Raw genomic sequence first — 22,035 nt, forward strand, 5'->3', positions numbered from 1 at the left:
GAAGCCAGGGCCTTGGAGTGCAAAGAGGTGCTGGGCTATTAGCAGTGCCTTGCTACAGATGGGGTGAAAAGCTGACGCACTAAACACTGCAGCTCATTTGAGGTGCCAAAGCATTTTTTTTCTTTGTTTTTCAAAAGGACAGGCTTGTTAACCCTGTTGCCTTGATCGGATTCCGGCCCCAGGGATTACGTTCTGCAAATGTAAATGGACTCTTGTCTTCTTCAGGGCCCGAGCTAAACTGTTGTGTAGTGTTACTGTGAGCTGTTAAACAACTGCCATGTGACACCTCAGAGGTGGCTGCATGCATAATGTCTTTAGGATTCCACAAGATAAAAGGCACTGTGTCGATGTAAGTTTCTCTATGGCAGTACATTGCTCAGTGGGAGAGAAGGGGATAGTATTGTGGGTGGCATAGACACACGGGGGGCTCTGCTCACTTCTGCTTTCCCTTCCCAGGATCCCAACTGGTACAAAGCCAAAAACAAGGTGGGCCGTGAGGGGATCATCCCTGCCAACTACGTTCAGAAGAGGGAAGGAGTGAAAGCCGGAACCAAACTCAGTCTGATGCCGTGAGTATCCAGAGGAAGGGGCAGAACTAGGAACAAGACCTATCTTACCAATTGCCACCCAGATCCTGTGCTGCGTTTTGGTGGCCATGGGCAGCAGGACAGTGGATCTGGAGCAAGGCTGGACTGATGATTTGAGTGCTGCCTAACACAGAGCTTGAAAAACTTACTGGAGACCTGCAAACCAGAGGGCTAAAGCTGCTGTACCAGAGAGAGAGCCAGCAAAAAGATGCAACAGCATCAGTACCTGGGTTTGTGGCTTTCCCAGCAGCAGAGGGAAATTGACCTGGTTTCTGTCAGTTTCAAGGCTAAGGCTCTGAGTAACAGCAGAGAAACTGACCAGAATCTTGTTAACTTTGTTCTGTGGCTGCTTCCGAGAGCTATGAGCATCTACAGAGGCACTGGAGCTATCTGTCTGCAGACTAAGGAAGACAAATGCAGCATCGGGTCACATTTGGAAGGTTTTTTTGCAGCTATAAAGGCTTCCCACCAGCCAGAAGAGAGAAGGCACATGGGATTTTTGAGCCCTTATCCCCCTAATGTTCCAAGTGTGTGGGGGAAAATGCCCCTGTGATGCTGCCCCTCATGCCTGCTACCTCCCATTTCATGGGTCACCAGTCCAGTGGCCTCATCCTAGGGTTGCTTAACCCATAGCTGCCAAATACAAGTCCACTCTCGTATGGGACTTGCACCTAGCTGTGTTCCTTTGGGTATATGGGGGCAGTGTGCAGGTGGATTATACTCTCATTCACCAGTAGAGGGCGCTCAGGCCAGTTAGCCAGAGCAATTAATGAAGGCTTAAATCCAGAGGAGCTGATGTAGTGGTGATAGTGTCTGCATGCAATGGCTGTCGCAGACCAGCTCACGCTGGGCGCAGTGGGCAGTGTGTGGAGCACAGGGCAGAGGAAGTCCTAGGGAGCGAAGTGAGGGGCGGTGTCTTGTGTAAGGGGAGGGTCAGTAGTGAAAGCTGAAGCCGGGAGATCTGCACGTGCTCTGGTGACTCCGTTTCTGCACTTCCTGGTGCTCACACCTATTGGGGCTGGGTCGGTCCCAGTAGCGTGTGTGTGTGTGTTTCCTGGGGCTCTGGGCACAAGAGTGCTTGTGTGTGGCCTGGCTGATTGTTACAAGAGGCTCTGGTTGTAAGGGCTGCAGGCGCTGGGGGTGGCCGATCGGGAGCACCTCGCGCAGAGGGAAATGCATGTGGGGTTGGGACGTCTGTTCGGGGTGCCTGGGTCTCCTTCTCCCAGTGTCCTGCAGACACATCTCCCAGCCAGGAACGCTGACCTCTCCTCCCATCGGAGCACTGTGAAGTTAGATCCATGTCCCACAGCTGGGGTCACTTTTCAGCAGCTGGTCCCGCCATTCAAGGCAGTTACAAGTCTCTGGAGATGGAGGAAGCACCCACAGGCCTGGGACGTGCGGGGCTTTACACAGCACTAGATGAGTGCGGATCAGCAGCACCCCGAGCCCGTGTGGTTTACAATTCTCTGCTGGTGTTTTTCCCCCTGGATCTGTACTCATCTCATGCAGTCTGGGTGCCAGCAGTCTCTCTGCCTCTGGGTGCTCCTCCACGCTATGCTAGCATCCTAAGGCCTTTGTTGGGCTCCATGCATCTGCTCGCTTCCTTGCCTGGGAGCATGTGCATGCTCTGGCCCCCGGCAATGCCCTGCACCCCGGCAGGAAACTTGCACTTCCGGCTAGCTAGGTCCCTTTCCTACTCTCTCAGAGGATTTCCTGTGTTACGCGCCTTTCTTATCTCTTGTCTTGTGCCTGGCTTGCACATTCTGCCTACCTCAGCACCTTGCTGTCCTGCAGCCGAGGCTCAGTGTCAGTGGCTGAACTGGTCTGAGGCCTTACAGGAAGTTGCACGTTTCTGATCACGTGTGAGGGGCACGGTCAGTCGTGTTCACACGGGCAGCACCGAGGGTGGGACATGGCCAAAGCAGATGGGGAAGGGGCCGTTTCCCTGCGTGCCCAGGAAGCTGTTTCTGTTCTCAACAGCTGTTCTGTCACCCTCCTGCATTTTCCTTACAGACCCTCCCCTTTCAGCCCCAGCTCTTCCCCATGGCTTGAGTGACGCCCACACTGGCAATGTCCGCTGAACAATTCCCCCTTGGACAATGGCTTCTGATTGGGACTGGGACATCAGGGGGGTTGCAGGCTGGGATTGAGGGGCACTGGCAGAGCTGTGGAGGCACCGGGCTGGGATCGCAGAGGGGCTGGCAGAGCTGTGGGGGCGCCAGGCTGGGATAGCATGGGGGCTGCAGGTCTGGATTGATGGGCACTGGCTGTGCGTAAGAACTGTGCGTAAGAACCCTTGTCCTCGCTGTGTCCCTCACACACTGGGGCATTGAATTTACCCCTTTGCTCTCTCTCCCCCTGCCCCAGCTGGTTCCATGGGAAGATCACGCGGGAGCAGGCAGAGCGGCTGCTGTACCCCCCAGAGACAGGCCTCTTCCTGGTGCGGGAGAGCACCAACTACCCAGGGGACTACACCCTGTGTGTGAGCTGCGAGGGGAAGGTGGAGCATTACCGCATCATCTACTCCTCCAGCAAGCTCAGCATCGACGAGGAGGTCTACTTCGAGAACCTCATGCAGCTGGTGGAGGTGAGCTGTGGAGGAGGGGCTCCTCAAAAGCTCGGCCTGGCCAGGTCTCCCAGCCCTCCATGAAAATGGCCCATGGCCCTGGACTCCCAGCACCCGCTCCGTGCAGTCACCGCCCCAAGCTGCCTGCCTAGCAGCACTGAGTTTGCATAAAGATTTGCTTTCCAAATCCCTTGTTCTCCATGTGTCGCTCTCCAGGCACCCCGCTCTGTCCCCGCGGCACATGGTGATCTCTGTCTCACGCACACCCACCACCCCATGCTGGCAGGACTCTGCAGAGGGGATCACAGAGACTCAACTCCTGTCTTTCAGCCCTAGAGAGGGCATCTGCCACTCAGGGTGGCGGTGTGTCAGGAGGGCAGTGGGTCATGGGAAGGTTCCCACTGCACCAGCCCTAGAGGCAAATGCAGGCCACCAGTCTCTCCAGCGCTGGGCTAGATACCTCCCATCTGCACTCAAGTAGCTGCGCCCTCCCCTCCCCCTGCTGAGGAGCCCAGCCTCTCTCTCTCTCCCCCCCCACCCCCCCAAGCGCTCGGTGCAGGCTGCGGTTAGCCAGGCTCAGCCTGGCTCTGCCCTGATAATGATTCAGACAAACCTGCTGAGCACTTCCTGCCTCTCAGGGGCCTGCCCCGCCCCCAGCCTGGGCAGGAAGAGGCTCCTCGCTGTGTGATGGAATCCGAAAGTCTCGTGCCTCTCCTGGGAGCCGAGTGTGCTGGGGCAGGGGGCTGGCTCCAAGAGGGTGGGGATCCTGCCAGAGGGTGGAGTAGCCCAGGGAGATTTGCACTGGTTTCTCTTGAGATTTGCATTGGTTTCTCACCCTGATCTTTACTCCGTGCCCTCCAGGTTAGGGTGGACATGGCAGATCTGAGGTCACCAGGGCTCCATTAGGCTCACATGGGGGTGAAGGGACATGAGCTGGTAGGGTCCCATCCGTCTGTGATCCCCTGTCCAGCTGGTTAGCTCTGGGGTGGGGGCTGGGCTCTGCTGGTGTTGGTTCTGAGTGCCCATTGGAACTCCCTGGGGCAGAGATGGCCCTGGGGGGTGGAGGGGAGAGGATGTGGCCGTCTCTTGGCTGGAGCAGACCCTCCAGATCAGCCTAGCCCAGAATCCTTGCTGTAGCCAACACCTGGTGCTGTAAAGGAAGGCAGGCAGCTCTGGGCTGGGTGCACGTGGGGAGCAGGGGGTCGTCTGCCCAGTGTGTGTGTGTGTTCCCCAGTTCACCCTTGTTTCCGGGGCTCAGACAGGAGCCTGCAGGACAAGCTCCTCTGCAGGCCCTTGCACTAAGGCCAGCTGGTCAGTTCTTGTCCTCGTGCTACCCCCTGGTGGGCAGACTGTGCCACTGCACCGTTTGAGCAACACTGGAACCCACATTTTTTCCTCTGGTATCTCTGCCAATTCTTTCCCCGCCCTGGCCACAGAAATTGGCACAGACCGGCAAGGCTCAAAAAGCCAGGGGAAACACAGGTCCAAAATGAGGAGCCATTAGCACGAATGTTGGGGGAAGTGGTGGAATATCTATACTGGGGGGCTGCAGGGTGAGACTGGGGGATGTGGGCAGGGGAGGGGCAACGGATCAGGACTAGGGGGGCTTTGGCAGGGCAGGGGAGGGGCAGCAGATCAGGACGGGGGGGCGTTGGCAGGGCAGGGGAGGGGCAGCAGATCAGGACTGGGGGGCGTTGGCAGGGTAGGGGAGGGGCAGCGGATCAGGACTAGGGGGGCGTTGGCAGGGCAGGGGAGGGGCTGCAGATCGGGACGGGCAGGCGTTGGCAGGGCAGGGGAAGGGCTGCGGATCGGGACAGGCGGGCGTTGGCAGGGCAGGGGAGGGGCTGCGGATCGGGACGGGGGGACATTGGCAGGGCAGGGGAGGGGCTGCGGATTGGGACGGGGGGGCATTGGCAGGGCAGGGGAGGGGCTGCGGATCTGAACTGGGGGGCGTTGGCAGAGCTGGGGGTTGGGACCAGACCCAGGCGGGGGCTGTCAGTCTGGATTTTAGAGCTAGGAGACGGATCAGACATTTGCCCCATGGTGCTCTCTGCCAGACCCCCCACTATCACTCCTTTGCCTTTGTGAGCACTAAAAATCACTGGGGAGGAACATCAGACAAACCCTGTGGTGGCAGAGCTGGGTTAAATGGGGGGCCTCCCTCAGTGAGCCCCTGCAGCCCAGCGCTGCTGCCCTGGCTGTGGGGGGAAGGAACCCAGGTTGTTTCCCTTGGAGAATCAATCTGCCTGGCCCATCCCATCCCTTACATAGGAAGGGGAATTGGAGATCTCTCTGGTTCATTTGGCCTCCCCCCACCCTCCCCATTTTGGACTCTCCCCTGGAGCCACAGAAGTGCCCTGGGGTATCCTCTCCCCTCAGCCCTGCGTTGGGATGGCAGGAGCTGGGCCTTACATCAGGCCTCAAACCGTGCATCAGGTGGAGCAAAGGTGTCTGGGATCACACAGCCAGTCAGTGGCAGAGCCGGAATCAGACCCTGGGTCTCCTAAGTCAGGGCCCCGCCTGCCCCCGCAGAGGTCTGGCTGGGTGTGGGTCTCACCTCCTGCCTTCTCCTCCCGCCAGCATTACACCACAGATGCCGACGGGCTCTGCACACGCCTCATCAAACCCAAACTCATGGAGGGGACAATTGCGGCTCAGGACGAGTTCTCCAGAAGTGAGTGCATCCCCGAGCGGGACGCGGCACGGTCAGCAACTCGCCTCCCCAACCCCATCCATCCCAACTGGTCTGTTTGCCTGCTCACCTCTCCCTTCCCCTTCCAGGTGGCTGGGCCCTCAACATGAAGGACCTGAAGCTTCTGCAGACCATCGGCAAAGGGGAGTTCGGAGGTCAGTTGGGCTCGGCTCTTGTGCTCTACCGTTGGGGGTAGGGAGGGGAATTGGGGGCTGAGCCCCTCCCCTAGAGGAGGGATCCAGTCTCAGGCCATTCTAGCTGTGGGCTCCCTCTGGCTCCTTCCCCACTGGCTTCCCCACCCTGAGGGGGTGATGCTCTTGGGGGGCAGCAGGAATCCAGTGGGTGTCCGGCTGCTCCCTGGCTCTGGCTGTAGTGACCCTTTGCCCATGCCCGGCACCTCCAGCTGAGGCTCCCGAAGCTCTTCGGGGCCGTGAAAGCCCAGTGTCTTGACCCACCGGTGCAGCAGGCTGGCTTAGCTCTTGGACCCGCACCGCCCCAAGATCGTAGGTTGGTCTTGTCCCCACGTTATGGGGTGGGGGAGACTGAGGTGCAGAGAGGGGATGTGGCTGAGGTCACATAGTTGGGATTAGAACTCAGGACTCCTCAATCTGCGCCGGAATCCCAAACTGATTCCCCGCCCCCGCGAGTAAACCCGCAGGGGCCCGGGGGGCGGGTCTCCCTGGGCAGGGGTGGCGGCATTGTGAGGCGCCCTCCGCCCATGTCTCCTCCTTTCAGACGTGATGCTGGGCGGTTACCGCGGCAACAAGGTCGCCGTGAAGTGCATCAAACACGACGCCACGGCGCAGGCCTTTCTGGCGGAGGCCTCGGTGATGACGTGAGTGTCGGGGCGGGGGGGCGGGGGACACGGAGACGGAAGGGGAGGCTGGGAGCTCCGCGCACTGCCGGGGTGGGGAGGGGCGTGAGGAGAGCAGGCCTAGGGCAGTGGGGTGGGGTGGATCTGGGGGGAAGGAGCACCCACTGGTGTGACTGGGCTTGGGGTGGATGGTGCGTGGGAACGGCGAGCCGCCCGGCACCAGCTCTGTGTCTGCAGCCGTGTCCCTGTTCCCTGGGGCCAGCGCAGATCTGCCCGCTGCTGCCTGGCTCTGAGCTGGTGCCCCGTGGCTTTGCAGGCAGCTCCGACACAGCAACCTGGTGCAGCTGCTGGGGGTGATCGTGGAGGAGAAGAGCGGCCTCTACATCGTCACCGAATACATGGCAAAGGTGAGGCTCTGCGGCCAGGGGGGAGCCAGCCGGTCCCTGGGGGCCCTGTGTGAGGCCTGGCAGCAGGGATCAAACAGGCTCCATGCTAAATCCAACAGCCCCCTTCCCTGGCATCGAGAGTAGAACTGGCCCGTTGAGCGCCGGCCGCCCCGGCTCCTGCCCCCAGAAGTTTGCCAGTGCATGCAGGAAGCAGTGCAGCCAATAGAAAACTGCTCAGGCTTGGAATCCCCCTTCTCTTTAGCTGCCCCTTCCCCAGGTCTGTGTCACTCGATCCTGGCCCATGCCTGCGTCTACAGCACCCCACCAAGCCGCTTCCCATGCGTCCTACGCCGAGCGCGTCCGTGAGTCGCTGGACACCCCAGGGGGCGCTGGACACCCCAGGGGGCGCTGGACACCCCAGGGGGCGCTGGACACCCCTGCCCGGCACTGGGAAAGATGCTTCGGGGAATCCTGGCAGATCGCGGGCACCTCCTGGAGCATTATGGGTCCTGTGAACGGAGCCGGCAGCCTCCCTGCAGTGGGAGGGTGGGACCCCCTGGAGCGCTGGCTGCAATTGTCTCTCCACAGGCACTTGAGAGGTGGGGCCTGGTGTTTCTAGTGCTTGGGCACAAACAGGAGGCCCCAGCACGGGCACCCACTGGGGGCAGGTTCGGGGTTGGTCCCCACAGCTGCTTAGACCAGGTGCGATACAGGATGCCTTCATCCCAGGGGGAGCTCAGCTGGGAGGCCCCGGCTTGTGACAGGCACCATGGGCAATTGCCCGTTTGACACGGCCCCTGCAGTAACTCAGCACCCCCGGTGCCTTGTGTGGGTGGGTCCATTACTGACCTGGAGAAGAGAGCCATCTGCTCCCCCCAGCACCACCGAGGAGTCTCCCATCCTCCTCCGGATCCAACCAGGCTCTGCTTTGCTTAGCAGGGCTCCAGGGTGGCTGGGGGCTGTCGAGGCAGCGTCGGGGGTTAGCAGGTGGGCTCTGATGGTCCTGTCTCGCTCTCTCGCCAGGGAAGCCTAGTCGATTACCTGCGATCCCGAGGGAGGTCTGTGTTGGGGGGCGACTGCCTGCTGAAGTTCTGCTTGTAAGTACGCAGCTGGGCCTCCATGACCCGGGTCCCAGAGCGCATGGGGGGGGTAGCCAGGGGTTCTTACCAACGATCCGCTCACCACATGCCTCTGAGCCTCTCGGCATCAGGGCCTCTGGTGATGGTAAAACTGTGCTTCTCCTCACACCTCCCGTGCGAGGATCTCAAAGCGCTCCACAGGTGTTATGAGCTTAGCCTCCCAGCCCGCCTCCTGTGGGGGGTGATGAGGCAGCTCAGGCAAACAGGAATTAGGTGACCCACAGCCATGTGAAGAATCCAGTAGCAGCACCGGGAATCCCAACCAGCCCTCCTGATTCTGCCCTGTGAGGATCTCGCTCTCGTGCGTGAATGGCTCTTTCTTGCACAGCAGATCTGCCCCCTAGGCATGCCTGGAGTTTGATCTCTGTCCTGCAGTATCCTCCTCCTGGCCCCGCAGAGTCAGTACAGCCCCATTCTGTCCCATCTCCTCCATCAGCAGGATAGCTCGTGACGTTGCAGTCACATTCCAGGTCTGCCTTTCCACCGCTAGCCCAGTCCTGCCCAGGGCTTGCTGCTCCTTGGTAGCTTCTCCCCCTCACACCCGCCGGCTGGGTATTTCACAAGCAGCCTGGTGGGTTTCTGGTGACGTAGAGTGACTCGGACCCAGGGATGGGGGAGGGCTAACAGCGAACAGGGGGCCCGTACCACCTGGGGACCATTGATGGGATTCTGGTGTACATTCTCCCTTAGGTCACAGGTTCAAATCCAGCCAGTGACTTAGTTATGACTGGATGTCTGGTCAGTGACTTCTGTGAAATGAGTGAGGTGGGTCTCAGGCCAGTTCCTAGAAGGCACCAAACCGCCACGGTCATTGGCATGAACTTGTTTCCTTGGGGGCTGTGGATTGAATGATCACTAGGGACAAACCTCCTCAAAAGGGGTCCCTCCAGCCTCACCAGCAGGGGTGGGACACCCTCACTCTGTAACTGCTGTGGATAAACAGCCAGCCAGCAATCAGCCCCGAACCCCGCTGGGTTCCTAAGCCTGCCGCGCTCTCCCCCACCCACCAGAGATGTCTGTGAAGCCATGGAGTACCTGGAAGCCAACAACTTCGTCCACCGGGACCTGGCGGCGAGGAACGTGCTGGTCTCAGAGGACAACATCGCCAAGGTCAGCGACTTTGGGCTGACGAAGGAGGCGTCGTCCACTCAGGACACAGGGAAGCTGCCGGTGAAATGGACGGCTCCGGAAGCACTTAGAGAAAAGGTGAGCGGAGGGCAGGGCAGGGCAGGTTCCCCAACGCCCCCCATTACCTCCCCCAAGCGCTGCCCCAGTGATCAAGTGCCCACAGTCCTGTGCTCTGTATATAAGTGGCTAGATTCTGCCTTCCATAGTGACTAGGAGAGCTGGTCACCTGCCTTGCCCATGGGCTTACTCCTTTTTGGGTGTGCCTGCCTGGGGAGATGTCCTCCCCTTGCAGGGCCAGACAGGCTTGTGCAAGGCAGAACAGTCCTGCCCCTATGCAGCTCAGAGGACATGGGGGCAGGGGTCCATGGAAGAGCTGCCCCCAGGGCTATGGGAGGAAATATTCCTCCCTTGTTATGGACGCTGCTGCCCAGGGAGGGAGATGGGGGCTCAGTCTCTTAATTCCCCTCCTCTGTGGATTTTGGGGAAGCAGCTCGAGCTTTTGCAGGAGGCCACAGGCTGCTTGGAGAGCTACAATGGTGAGATAAAAGCACCGCTGCTGGCTGCAATTAAGGCGGTTAGCTGAAAGCCAGGGTGGAGCCTGGATTCTCCTCTCCTCCCAGCACAGGGCACTCTTGCCAGTGTGTGCGGGCAGGCAACGCAGCGCTGAATTAAACGGGAGGGTTTGACGTTTTGGTTGTGGGTCCTCCCCTGCTGGCTAGCCGCTCCACCCCCTGTGCCATCCCCCTGACCCCTTTGCTGCCGGCTCTCCCCTGCAGAAATTCTCCACCAAGTCGGACGTGTGGAGCTTCGGGATCCTCCTCTGGGAAATCTACTCCTTCGGGCGAGTGCCTTATCCGAGAATCGTAAGTGAGGGCAAAGCCCCAGGGGGCAGCTTCCCGCTCCCTCCCTCCCTCCTTCCCCCGGCCCCTCTGCTATAGCCACCTTGGGCCTGATCTTGGGGGGGGCGGGCGGATGGGAGGCTCTGGGGTTTTCACAATCTGCCTAACGTCTGTCCCTCTGGAAGTGCAGGTGTCACCCACTGGACACGCTGCGCAGAAAGCAGCCAGGCACAGGGTCTGAAGGGGGGTGAGCCCTCAGCCCCCCACTGTCCGGGGGCTGTGCAGCGTTTGCGGGGGTGGAGACAGCCCCCCACACAGAGGGGGCTAACGGGAGCCCTGGCAAGTGGAGAAAGCCACTTCTTGGGGTGGGAGTGGAGACCTGCTTGAGTGGGAGGGCTACCTGTCACTCAGGTCTCTGGCTCCTCCCTTTTTCTTGCCCCGCCCATCCAGGCAGCCCCAGGCCCTGCCCATTGTTTCATCTTTGTTCTCCCTGTTGGAACCCCTCCTCAGTGACTGATTCCCCCCGCCCCCAACTGTGCTGCTGAGATCGCCCTCCTGGCCCAGCGCCCCCTCCAGATCCAGGCTGCCCCTCCCTGCTGCTTTGCTCTTGTCCCTGACTGCCACCAGCAGCACCAGCTGCCTCCACTCACTGGGCCGCTGCTGCCCCAGCCCATCCACCCTCCTCCTGCTCTGCCTCGTACCCGTGGAGTGGAGCGCCGTCCACAGAACCACTTCTTCAGATCCCTCCCCTCAGGCGCCGACAAGATGTCGGCCAAGTAGCAGTGTGGAGACCAAGGGTTCGGTGCTCCCAGCTTTCCTGGGGGGCGGGCGTCTGGGGAGACACGCAGCCTTCTCCCATCTACCTGCTCTCCTTTTGGTTGGTACAGCGGCTGGCCATGTCTTGCTTGAAATGAGATTGTGGTAGGAGCTCCTAGAGGCCCTGATCAGAGTCCTGTTATGCTAGGTGCCGTGCAAGCGTAGAATGAGGAGACTAGCCCTGTTTCTCCTGCTCCTTTTCAGCCTTATCTGTTGCTTGCAAGTTCTTCGCTCTCCCTGGGTGTCCGCACAGCACCCAGCACAGTGAGGCCCCGATCCCTGCCTGGGGATCTCTGGGTGCTACTAGAACGCAAATATTAGGGGCTGGGGAGAGAGAGAGAGGCCAAGTATCTATCCCACAAGCACGTTTTCCTATAGACTAGCTTGACTAGGTTTAGTTCCCCAGCCCCCGGCTGTTACTGGATGGCCGTGGTGTGTCTGAAAGAGGAGAAAGGGGTTAGCTTGACACGTAGCTTCAGGGAGTTGATTTCCTAGGCGAGGCCAGCTGGGCTCGGCTCTGAGGTCCATCTAGCGCGCGTCCCATCTCTGCCACTGCTGCAGAGAGAGGCCTCAGACCCCCCAGGAGGAGATGGGCCAGAACCGGCCCCCCACAGAGATCCATCCGGAGCTCTAGTTGAGATTGCCCGTAGGGCTGAAGCAGGGAGGGTTAAGCTCCCTAGGAGCCGAGGGAGAAGCAGACTGATGGGCTGGAAGCGTTAGCCGGGCAAAGGCAGAGGAGGACGACTGGCTAAGAGAGTAGATCGGGGGGCTAAGCCAGGAGGGGCCTCACCCCTCTGTCTGTGCTGGTGAGAGGGGAGCCAGTGGAGAGACTCGAAGGGGGGAGGGGTGAAAGCGTGTGAGCTCCCAGGGCAGGGAACCTGGGCTGTGTTCAGCGGTAGCGCTCGGGGGCCTGATCCTGGTAGGTGGGGGCCCCTGGGGACTACTGCAGTATGACTGAGGGACCAGGGGCTTAAGGAGCCGTCTTCCCAGCCTCCCTCTCCCTCGCAGCCTCTGAAGGACGTCGTTCCCCGTGTGGAGAAGGGGTACAAGATGGACGCCCCTGACGGCTGCCCCCAGGTCGTCTACGAGGTGATGAAAAACTGCTGGACCCTGGACCCCGTCATCCGGCCATCCTTCCACCAACTACGGGAACAGCTAGAGCATATCAAAGGCAACGAGCTCTACCTGTGAGACGGGGGGGCGGGGCTTCCTGAAGACACCCCCCTTCTCCCTTCGGTCCCGCCCCACCCCCCTGCGCAGGTAGCGGGGTGGGGGAGGGGCCAGATGGGGGAGGGGAGAAGGACTGAGCGAGCTGCTGGACCTGCTCCACTCATGGAACTATCCTAGAGAGACATATTGGACTTGTGCATATCCCCGCCCTGGGTCTGCCTCCCCTCCCCGGGTCCCTTAGGCTGGGCCGGCTGGAGATGCGGGAATGAGATGGATTGATCGAGGCTGCCCCCACCACCTGGTCCCTGTAGAAATCAAACTGGGAAATTTTAGCGGCATGTTGTTACCCCCACACTCCCTCCCTGTTCCCCCCCACTGATCCTTCCCCACAGAGTTTCTCCTCCTCGATTTCTCCCTGCGATCACATCTCCGTTTCTCCAGCTCACAGGATCGCGACAGCAGGGCACAGGGCGGGGACAACTGATGCAGCACGAGGAGGGAAGCCGGGGTGAGGGAGGGGAGAGATGATAAATGGGGGGTGTCCTATTGCTGGGGGTATTTCCCGCTCCTCACACGATTCCTGCAATTGCTTAAAAACTTCTGATTCAGTTGTTTTCTCTGGGTTTTGTTGGGTTATTTTTTATTATTTCAAATGGAAACGGGCCAGCCGAGCGCTGGGGTTTTACTAAAGTACGAATCTCTTATTTTTTAATGTAATTGAAAAAAAAAATTAAAAAAAAGGTTTAAAAAAGAAAGAAACAAATCGACCCACCTGAAAGGAAGGAAAATCCCAAGTCTGCTAACTGACCGGGTGAAATAACTGAGAAACCAAGGGCGATTGTTGAATTGTTTCGCTTTAACTTGTTGCAGTGTTTTGCATGCCGTCTCCAGAGGCCTTTTCCAGTCCTGTCCAGTGCTTTATTCTCATGTAATGCTGCCAACTGTGAGATTAAACTGTAATAAAACCATTCCATAAGGACACACAACTCCAGGCGTGTCTTTCTCTGCCTCCCCACTATGGGGCGCAGCTCAGCCAGAGGCCAGCCTGTGGGAGAAGGGCTCTGCACTGCCAGACGTTGACGGTGAGTCATGATGGGGATGTGTCCCATATCTGGTATTTTGCCACCCTAGGGACCCAACCGCCATCTGCATGGCTTGCCGAATCTTTCCCTGTAACGAACCTCCAGGCATATGAAAACCTACCTCTTATATAGCCCCTTTCAGCGGCAAAACTCTGTGCTTTGCAAGTCGGGGGGGGTTACAGATGGGGAATGGAGGCACAGCGAGATTGACTTGCCCTGGTTGCTCAGGGAGTCTGAGACAGATCTGGCCCTTGAACTCAGTGCTCTAGAGTGCCGATCCGGTACTTTGACCACAAGGCCATTCCTTTGTGAAGCAAAATCCTGCATGAACAGCTGGGTGTTGCACTGTCCCTGGGAGGTCATCAGACTTGGGTCCGAACGATCCTGCAAGGGGAAGCAAAATGGCTCCTGAAAGGTCAGACCTGATGACTTGTAATGTAATCTCCAGTGGAGTCCGGCGGGTGTCTGGGAGGGGGGAGATGACATCGTAGGTGGGGGGGCCAGGCTGCTTGGGGTGGGTTAGCTCTTCAGCAGTGCTGTGGATTGCAGAGAGCGCACGGCAATGTAACATACTCCACACGTTCAGAAGAGGAAGCGGGCAGGGTATACAGAACCGGCATCTTGCTGCAGCCCTGAAGCTAACCCCAGTGAATGAGCATTGAAGGAATCTGGCGCAGAGGTGGCAAAGGACTCCATTTGGACCTGGAAATGATCAAGCTGGCTAGTCAAGATGATAACTGACTGCAATGGGTGGATCAGGCCATTACTTGCGCCATCTAGGAGCAGAGTGGGCAAGCTGTAGGGGTTTGTGTTAGGAGCAGGTCCAGCTGTTTGGGCTCTAGCTCTAAAGAAAACTATACATCGCAGAAGTATTGGCCGTCTGGACGGTGTTTCTCTCCCTGTCTCCCAGGTAGGTAACACTGACACCTCAATTACAGTCAGATAAAAGGTTGTGTCTTGAGCTCTGGTGACAAGGCCAGACCAGTTTCCCTTCTGAGTTATATATGCTTAGAAGTTTGTGCAAATCTACCCTTGTCTGGCACATCTGGTGACGGTGATTGTCCATGGAATAGCCATATTGCAGGTATATTGAGGGTAGGATTAAGAAGGGGTGTGTGGGGAAGTGTTGCTTGCTTCTATTTTTACCCCTGGTTAGTTGCTTTTCTGCTACACTCACCCCTTTCTGTGACCCTGGGGCCTGATTCTCGTCTCTCTCCCGCCAGGATAAGTGCTGACTTCATTGGCGTTAATCCTGGCATAGGCCAGTGCAAGTGCGACGGGAATGAATATTAATACTTTGCTCTCTTCAGCCCTAGATCTGAAAGTATTTTCCCAAGGAGTTGTCATTAATCCTATTTCACAGCTGAACAAAGTGAGCCAGAGACGCGCCTGTGTTCTTTGCATTAAAAGTGGGGTTTTCACAAGGGATAACAACTCCATATCCTTGCACAAGGACCACAGCTGTTCCACGGGGTGCCCAAGGTCCTAGGCAGAGTTGGGACTAGAACTCTTGTGTCTTTGAGGCACTAGTCCAGTGCACTAGCCACTGAGCCACGCTTGTTCTTAGTTAAACCTTCAAGCCTTGTCTGTGGTATAAAGTTACCTGTCGTTTACAATACATGAGCAATAGGTGCAATTGCATCAAGGCTGAACGTGGTTTAGCTGCATGTGTGGGCAATGGGATAGCTGCGGGGAGCAGCGAAAATGTGTCCGTCCCCAGCTCAGCTGCACCCGTTGCTCAAACCAGGTAAATGGACCGACCAAAACAGCTTTGCCATTTTATGACCAGCTTGTTCCACCACCTGTCCATGGCTGCAGTGAGATTGAGCCAGATTCTTGTGGGAGTTTGAACCCCCCTATTTCTGGTCTGGCTTTGTACCCATAGTCCCATGTGCAAGACAGGGTGGCTGTTTAAAGACCGGTTAAGCTCTCCAGTTTTGCTCATTCCTGTCTGCAGGAATTACCCATGTACATCTCCCCGGCCACGTCTCAGCTTGTGGTTTCCCTGCTTCCTTGTGGCAGTGGTACAGTGACTAACAGCAGCTACAGCAGGGTGCGGAAAGCTTTTCTCGTCCCACCAGTTTTCAAGATTCTGAAATTTGTTCCCATTCTGACTCGGGTGGCGTGGGGATGGGGGGAAATCCAGCACAAAAAGTGTTGTAAATTGATAAACCGGGGGGAGGGAATTCAGATCAGATCAACCAAAATGTTTCCTTTCAGTTTTCCTTTTAACACTTTTTTAACCTTTTTAGTATAAATGGTGAACGAAAGTTTTGAAACCAAAAAAAAACCAAACGTAGCAGTTTGAAGATGTCAAAATGGGGCAGCCAATTTTGAAACCAGTTTTTTTTCCTCCAAAAAGTGTTTGAAGGGGGAGATTTGGCACCATCACACCTTTCTCCCGAGCGGGTTCTGTTTTGTATAAATTGGCATTTTCTGCTGAAAATTGGTTAGCTGGGAAATTCCTGACCTGATGCCTCTGCAGCTTCCTGGCTGCCGGCAGCTTGAGGCAGTGGACTGCTAGCTCGAGGGGTTGGAGAAAGCTAACCATCTAGCTTGTATTTTTGCAGCTGCCTTACGTTAGGCTCTCCTGCATCTGGGTCGTGTTTTAGCTTGTCTCCTTGCAGCTTTTCACTTGAATGATGTTTTAAATACAAAGTACATTAGGGATCATAAAAGGGACACAGCTAACCCACCTGGAAACTGGCATCCTTTATACATAAGGCAAACGCTGCTCAGGCAGGGATAACATAACAAACTAAGACATAGGTGAGAGGTTTTTCCCAGGAGTGGGTGGGTGAGATTCTGTGGCCTGCGTTGTGCAGGAGGTCAGACTAGATGATCATAATGGTCCCTTCTGACCTTAGTAACTATGAATCGATAAACACCTTCCCAGTGTTTCCTCAGCTATGTTGCAAACTCAGCCTGGAGGAACCCAGTGTGATACTCTCGTTTGTGATGTCGTGGTGCCCTCTAGTGGCTGATCAACAAAGAAGCTACTAGTGCTAGCTAGGGAAGGTCTTTAGCTGAAGGGGGAGAGTCCTGATCCAAGCAGGTGAATAGCACCATATCCCCTTGCTGAAACCCTGAGCCAATCCCATCCCTCCCTCCTATGCACTCTCCCAGTAGCCTCTACTCTATGATCTTCCCGCTCCCCTCTCATTTTCCTGATGCTTCAGGCTGAACTTATAACCAGGGGAAATGCAAAGCTAGGCCAAGCCAGGTCTCTACCTGCAGCTGGGTTCTGAGAGAACACTGTGCAAGGTCAGGGGATCGTCCCGTGTAGATGCACTGACGGGCTGGGAAATCTGGGCTAAGGCACTTGTTTTTTGCGGCCGTGTTGGCTTCAGTTAGAAGCTGCAGGAGAGATGGAGGGGAGCGTCGGGAGCTGCTGGAGTCGGGGGCTCGTGAAAAGATGTGGGTCAGCTGTGCTGCTGGGAGGCTCTCTGGGCTGAGAGGAAGCAGCGCTGGTGTGGAGGCAGGATTGAGGGCTCAGGGCTGCAGAATCCATGCGCCTTATGGACTGGCACAGACGCCCCTGGGGCCCATGTTGGTGAGGGATGGTGGGAGACACTACCAGGTTTCTAAGGGCATGAGGCTTTGTGGGTGCCTGGAATCAGCTCAGCCCCCTGGTTGAGCAGACATACGCTGCTAGCCCAGTGGTAGCACCTGGCACTGTACTGTGGGGCCTCCAGCGGCCGCTTGCTTACGGGTATTAGCTTGGAGTTCAAGCAGGGAACCCTGTTCCCCCCCTGGACCCATGGGGCGGGTCCTCTCCGAGCTGAGGTGGATCCCTCCTTGGGTGGGATAATAGCAGGGTAATGGTACAGATCTGTTTGGGCCAGAGGAATACAGGGCAGGAACAGTTCTCGCCTGAGTGTTCTCAGGATGCTGGGTCACAGCTTTGCCTGCTGTGCCAAAACTTTTTTTTTTTTTTAGACATTTTCTGCCTTAAAAAGCCACAGTCTGGGTCACCCCGTCCGCCCTGCAGCAGCTCCCACGCTCGGTGAATTTCTGTTTTTGAACGTGCTGGTGTCTTGCTTTATTTGTATTGTGGGAGCACCTCCGCATCCCCCTCACGACAGAACAAACACAGAACAGGTCCCTGCCCCAAAGAGCGACCGCTCCAGTAGGAGACAAGGTAGCGGGTGGAGACCGAAGATGGCAGATCCCCATGAGACACTGTTGGTCAGCATGAGCAGTCATATGGTCTCAGCATGCCAGCAGCTGTCGCGTTTTAGGATCGGTGGGTGCTGACTGACACTGGCATCTTCATCTGGTTACAACAGGGGGTTCAGAAGCCCTGGGGCTCTCCTCACAGCTCATGCTTCAGGGCATTAGGGGCTGCTGGAGAAGGCCAGCCTGGTTGCTCCGGTGCTGGCCGAGTTGCCAGCAAGCGTGTTCCTACCACAGTCAACACTGCTGCTTCCTCCTGAGGTCTGTCCCTGGTGAATGTAACCAAACCCAGCCATTCCCCTGCACCACCTTGGGGAAGCTGGAACCTCCTGCAGTCGTTTCAAAATCCAGCCCTCCGCTTGAGAGAGGGGCAAGGTTCTAGCAGGGGGGCCAGAACAGAAGATACATCCCTGTAGAAAGGGCTGGGCTGAGAGAATGGAGGAGGAACCTCCAAGGGATGCTGTGCCGGGAGCTGGGCCTCTTCACTTTTGGAAGGACATGCAGGGCAGCGAGGAGTAAGGGAGGAATACGAGTGTGACCACTGGGTGTCTCTGTGGTTGCATGCTGGGGGAAGGGCCGCCTTCTGCTGCTTATGAGACCAAAGTAATCCCCTTTCGCTTAGGCGTCCGTAGGATCCTTGCAGCAAGTGAGCCATGCAGAAGGCCCGTGGGCCTTTCTTGTCCACATGCGCCTCGCTCCCGCCCCCGGCCTCGCAGCTGTTTGTTTTAGATCCCAATTCTGAATCGCTCGTGGAAGGAGATGAGCTGATTCTCCCGGCTGCAGCAAGAACAGACAGGGCCAGGGCCGTTTCCTCCCCAGACAGAGCTTGAACTCCATCAGCCGGCAAGCTGACCCTGCCCCTGGCCCTAAAAGGATGCTGAGGGCTTTCCTGCCCTATGGGATGATGGGGCACTTTCCCGTCCTCTCAGAGCTGGCTGCAGGTAGGGAGCCTGTCTCTGTGCACCTGTAATGTGTCCAGCCCTGCTGCACCCCCACCTCTTCCAGGAGCACAGACTGCTCTGAGCCCTCGTGCTGGCAAACACCCCTCTGTTGTTTATTTACAGGGTTTTACACCCTCCACCAATCCAGAGCTGCGTCTCCATGCCTTTACACCCTGTATTTCCAAAGGGGGGCAGGGTGTCTACTCCGAGGACCCTTTTGGCCAGGTTTTCCTAGTCTTCTGGTTCAGTCCGTCTCTTCCCCCCATGCATGCCATCTTGTGACCTCTTTTCTCCAGCTTCCCTGTGAATGGGCTCATTGGCTCAGTGACTCACTGGCTCCAGTCTCTGACTAATTTGGCCTTCTCTAATTAACACTAATAGTGACCTGCCTGTGGGCTCAGCACACTGGCCCAGCACCGTTATCACATCAAACGATGGGGGTCGTTTGAAAGCTGTTTTTCGAGGAAGAGGAGGTCCTGTTCCCACTGCCCCATGCAAACCCCCACATGCTCACCAAATACACCCCCACCACACACATACCCCAGCTCTCCATACCCACTGCTCCACCGGGCTCTGTTGCCCATCCCCTCAGCTGCAGTGCATTCTCGTGGGCATGCACCCCATCCCTACCCCCACCGGGCCTGGCCTTTGGGGAGACTGCAGCATCTTTCTACCTGCACAACACTGGGGGCACCCAGAAGCGGAACTGCTGCAAGTCCAGCCTCCGAGCTACTCCAGCTTGTTCCAGCAATCGCAGCCCCCTAGAGATTATTCCACAGGCTCTGGCTGTGCCCAGACGCCCCCTTAGCCCAGAGCTGGGGCTGGGAATCCTGCCCCAGGGCACTCCCCCGCTGGCTGGTCAAACCGGCTCTCCATCCCTTTTGCCTGGTGGGAGAAGGGCTGTGTCTGGGTCATTCGCTCTCCCACAGTGTACCGTGGCACACACAGTGTGCCTTCCCGCTCACGCCTATCCAGCCCGAGCTCCGCACATCACGTCCCGGAAGGCCTGCAGCACTGAGCGGGGCGTGAGTAGCTCCTGAGCTCTGGCTCACTGGATGGCCTTGGCCAAGTCATTTAACCCCAGATCCTCACAGGGATTTAGGCTCCTAACATAGAATCATAGAATATCAGGGTTGGAAGGGACCTCAGGAGGTCATCTAGTCTAACCCCCTGCTCAAAGCAGGACCAACCCCCAATTTTTGCCCCAGATCCCTAAATGGCCCCCTCAAGGATTGAGCTAACAACCCTGGGTTTAGCAGGCCAATGCTCAAACCCCTGAGCTATCCCTCCCCCTTTCAATGGAAGTTAGGAGCCTGAAGCCCTTTGAGGACTAGGGCTTTCACCTCTCCATGCCTCAGTTTCCCCCTCTAAGGGGGGGCTGAGACTGCTCCCCCAACTCCCATCCCGGGGTGCTGTGAGGGTTAGTCCATCAGTGTCTGCACAGCTCTTTGGAGATGGGGGGCGCTAAGCATGATTGGAGGCAGAACAGGTGCTGGCCTAAGGGCCTGGCCTGCAAGCGAAACAGAGCTACAAAGTACGCAGTGCCTGTTAGTGAGCGTGGGCTGCTGGGGGTGCTGCTGTAGCTTTCTAGTGCAGCAGAAATGCCGAGGCAACATATGCGCGTCCCCACGCTTCTTCTGTGTCCGCCACACACAGGCCCTGTCTTGCTCACGAGGCAAACAGCCCTGAATTCGCAAGGTTATTCCCCTTGTTAAACTAGTTTAGTAAATTCCAGGGAGGGGATTCCTGCCTCTTTATCCATCTCCCTTACTGACAATTGCCTAGTCAAAGTCCAGGCTCTGTCTTACTCAGCACCTACCTTCTGGCTGAGCTGGGCTTGTCAGAGAGCCGAGCTCTGCGGGGAGCTAAGGTCTGTGGGTGAAGCCCTCCCTGAAGATCCTGCATATGGCAGCAAAGTAGCAGAGCCATGCACGTCCCCGGCACCAGGTGACCGAGAAGCCTTAGGGAATTTCTACTGTGCAACATAAGAGCAGTGTCCGCCGGCCAGAGGCCAGCAAAGACGTAGGGCAGCAAGAGGAGAGCTGGTGGGGCTGAGAGGAGAGGCCGGTGCAGTGATGTAGCTGCCACTAGAGAAATCAGGTAGAAAGCCAAAACTAATCAAGGCACGAAATCAGGGACCAGGTGTCAAAAAGAAGAGACAGTGCTGTCACGTGGCAAAGGAATTCACAGCCCTGCCCTACTAGAAAGAGCGATCAGTGCTGGCTGGATTGCACTAGGGGGACATGAGGCACAGGGTGAGAGCTGATGGATGGGGCTGAAAAAACGGCCTTTCTTTCACCCCACCCCTTTTTTCCCCCTCTGTGACTCGCTACTGGGACGTATTTGGCAGGGTGCGCTAGAGACTCATCTGATCTCTTTTGAAGGGGTAAAGCCCATTAATAGCATTGTGTAATATTATTTAGGTGTGCAGCATGGTGCTTTATGATCCAGCAGGCATGAAATTCAAATCAATACACATCACGTTATTAGTGTTGTCTCTCTGCCACGTGATAGCAAATGCTGGGATCTTGCAGCTTGGTTTTCCAGTGGTGGAGACATCACTAAGGCCGAGTTTAGGTATTGCCTGTGTGTGACTTGCTTTATTTACACCAGTCCCTGAACAGAGGTGGACACAAACAGTGCACAGCCAGCCCCCTCGTTAAACAAGCTCAGCTCAAAGATCAGTGTCTGGTTCCTAGGCAGCAACTGTACCCCAAGACAACTCTAGTTAGAGAGACTGAGGCAGAGAACAATCTCCCCCATGTTTGCAACTGCTCCCCTGGAAAGAAAGTACATTGTAAAACAGTACCGCAGTATTTCCAAAGGATAGTCAATGAAAATTAGTTTAGCAGCTGCACTTTGTATGTATTGAGTTGGGGGAGTTGTGTGCATCTGGGAAGTCAAAGAGGAGGCTGGTGCAGTATCCAAGACAGGATATACACAGATGTGTACACATAGACAGAGCAAACCTTGCCCTTCCCCCCAGGGTTGGAAGGCACAATTCTGCTGCACACGGTGGTCATGCTGTTATCGCCCACCTCTCGGGCCTTCCTTGAGTGGGTCCTGCGGGAGAGTGCTCCCCACACGCCCCTCACTCCTGTCCCTCTGGACATTGTCATTGGGCCCCTGCTCCACCCCCTCCCACCCAAAAAACCCAAGCTGGCTGTGTGACCTGCAGCTAGTCCATTTCTGAACTGCGCCCAGGAAACAGCTTACATGCTCATGCTCCACGCCATTCATCCCACCATTCATCCAACACCAGTGGCAGGACCTCTTACCACCTGTGAAGGATGAGGAGTCCTAGTGGGCTAGTCTGTATTCCACCCTGGTCCCACAGCTCACTGGGGATATTAGCTGGCGGCTCCTTCGCAGAACTGTGAGCACGGGCCCATCCCCCGATTCCCAATAGGTGTGGGGAACAGGATACTGGGAGCCTACGTAGGGTATCAGCATGGTGTTGTGAGCGTTGCTGGTGGGGGGAAGGGTGAGCCTCTTGCATTAATATTTCCTAAAGTGACAGCATTTAAGATTCCAGCTGGTGGAAAATTCTCCGGTGGAAAGGTTTTCCCATCAGAAAAGCCAATTTCGTCAGACTTGAAACGGACTGTGGGAACACGTTGATTTCAAAGATGTTGCTGGAAACCTGCCTGGTTTCCTGCAAGCCTGCCTGGCTCCTTGGCCGCCCGCCTGGCGGGCTGG

At 56.9% G+C, this 22,035-nt stretch overlaps 1 protein-coding gene across 2 annotated transcripts in view; it reads left to right on the forward strand.

Annotated features, from left to right (window-relative positions):
* Nucleotides 1-13,123, forward strand: part of CSK (C-terminal Src kinase) — a 68,291-nt gene extending 55,168 nt beyond the window's left edge. For both annotated transcript variants that reach the window (XM_077828425.1, XM_077828424.1), the window contains 10 exons: nt 457-569; nt 2,955-3,174; nt 5,734-5,827; nt 5,935-6,000; nt 6,581-6,680; nt 6,976-7,066; nt 8,069-8,142; nt 9,195-9,390; nt 10,089-10,175; nt 11,976-13,123. In XM_077828425.1, the coding sequence (XP_077684551.1) occupies nt 457-569; nt 2,955-3,174; nt 5,734-5,827; nt 5,935-6,000; nt 6,581-6,680; nt 6,976-7,066; nt 8,069-8,142; nt 9,195-9,390; nt 10,089-10,175; nt 11,976-12,158 (1,224 nt within the window). In that variant the 3' untranslated portion in view covers nt 12,159-13,123. The remainder of the gene's footprint in view (nt 1-456; nt 570-2,954; nt 3,175-5,733; nt 5,828-5,934; nt 6,001-6,580; nt 6,681-6,975; nt 7,067-8,068; nt 8,143-9,194; nt 9,391-10,088; nt 10,176-11,975) is intronic.
* The last annotated feature ends 8,912 nt before the right edge of the window (nt 13,124-22,035 follow it).

The sequence above is a fragment of the Eretmochelys imbricata genome, chromosome 10 (assembly GCF_965152235.1).
Source record: "Eretmochelys imbricata isolate rEreImb1 chromosome 10, rEreImb1.hap1, whole genome shotgun sequence".
Classification (NCBI taxonomy): domain Eukaryota; kingdom Metazoa; phylum Chordata; order Testudines; family Cheloniidae; genus Eretmochelys; species Eretmochelys imbricata.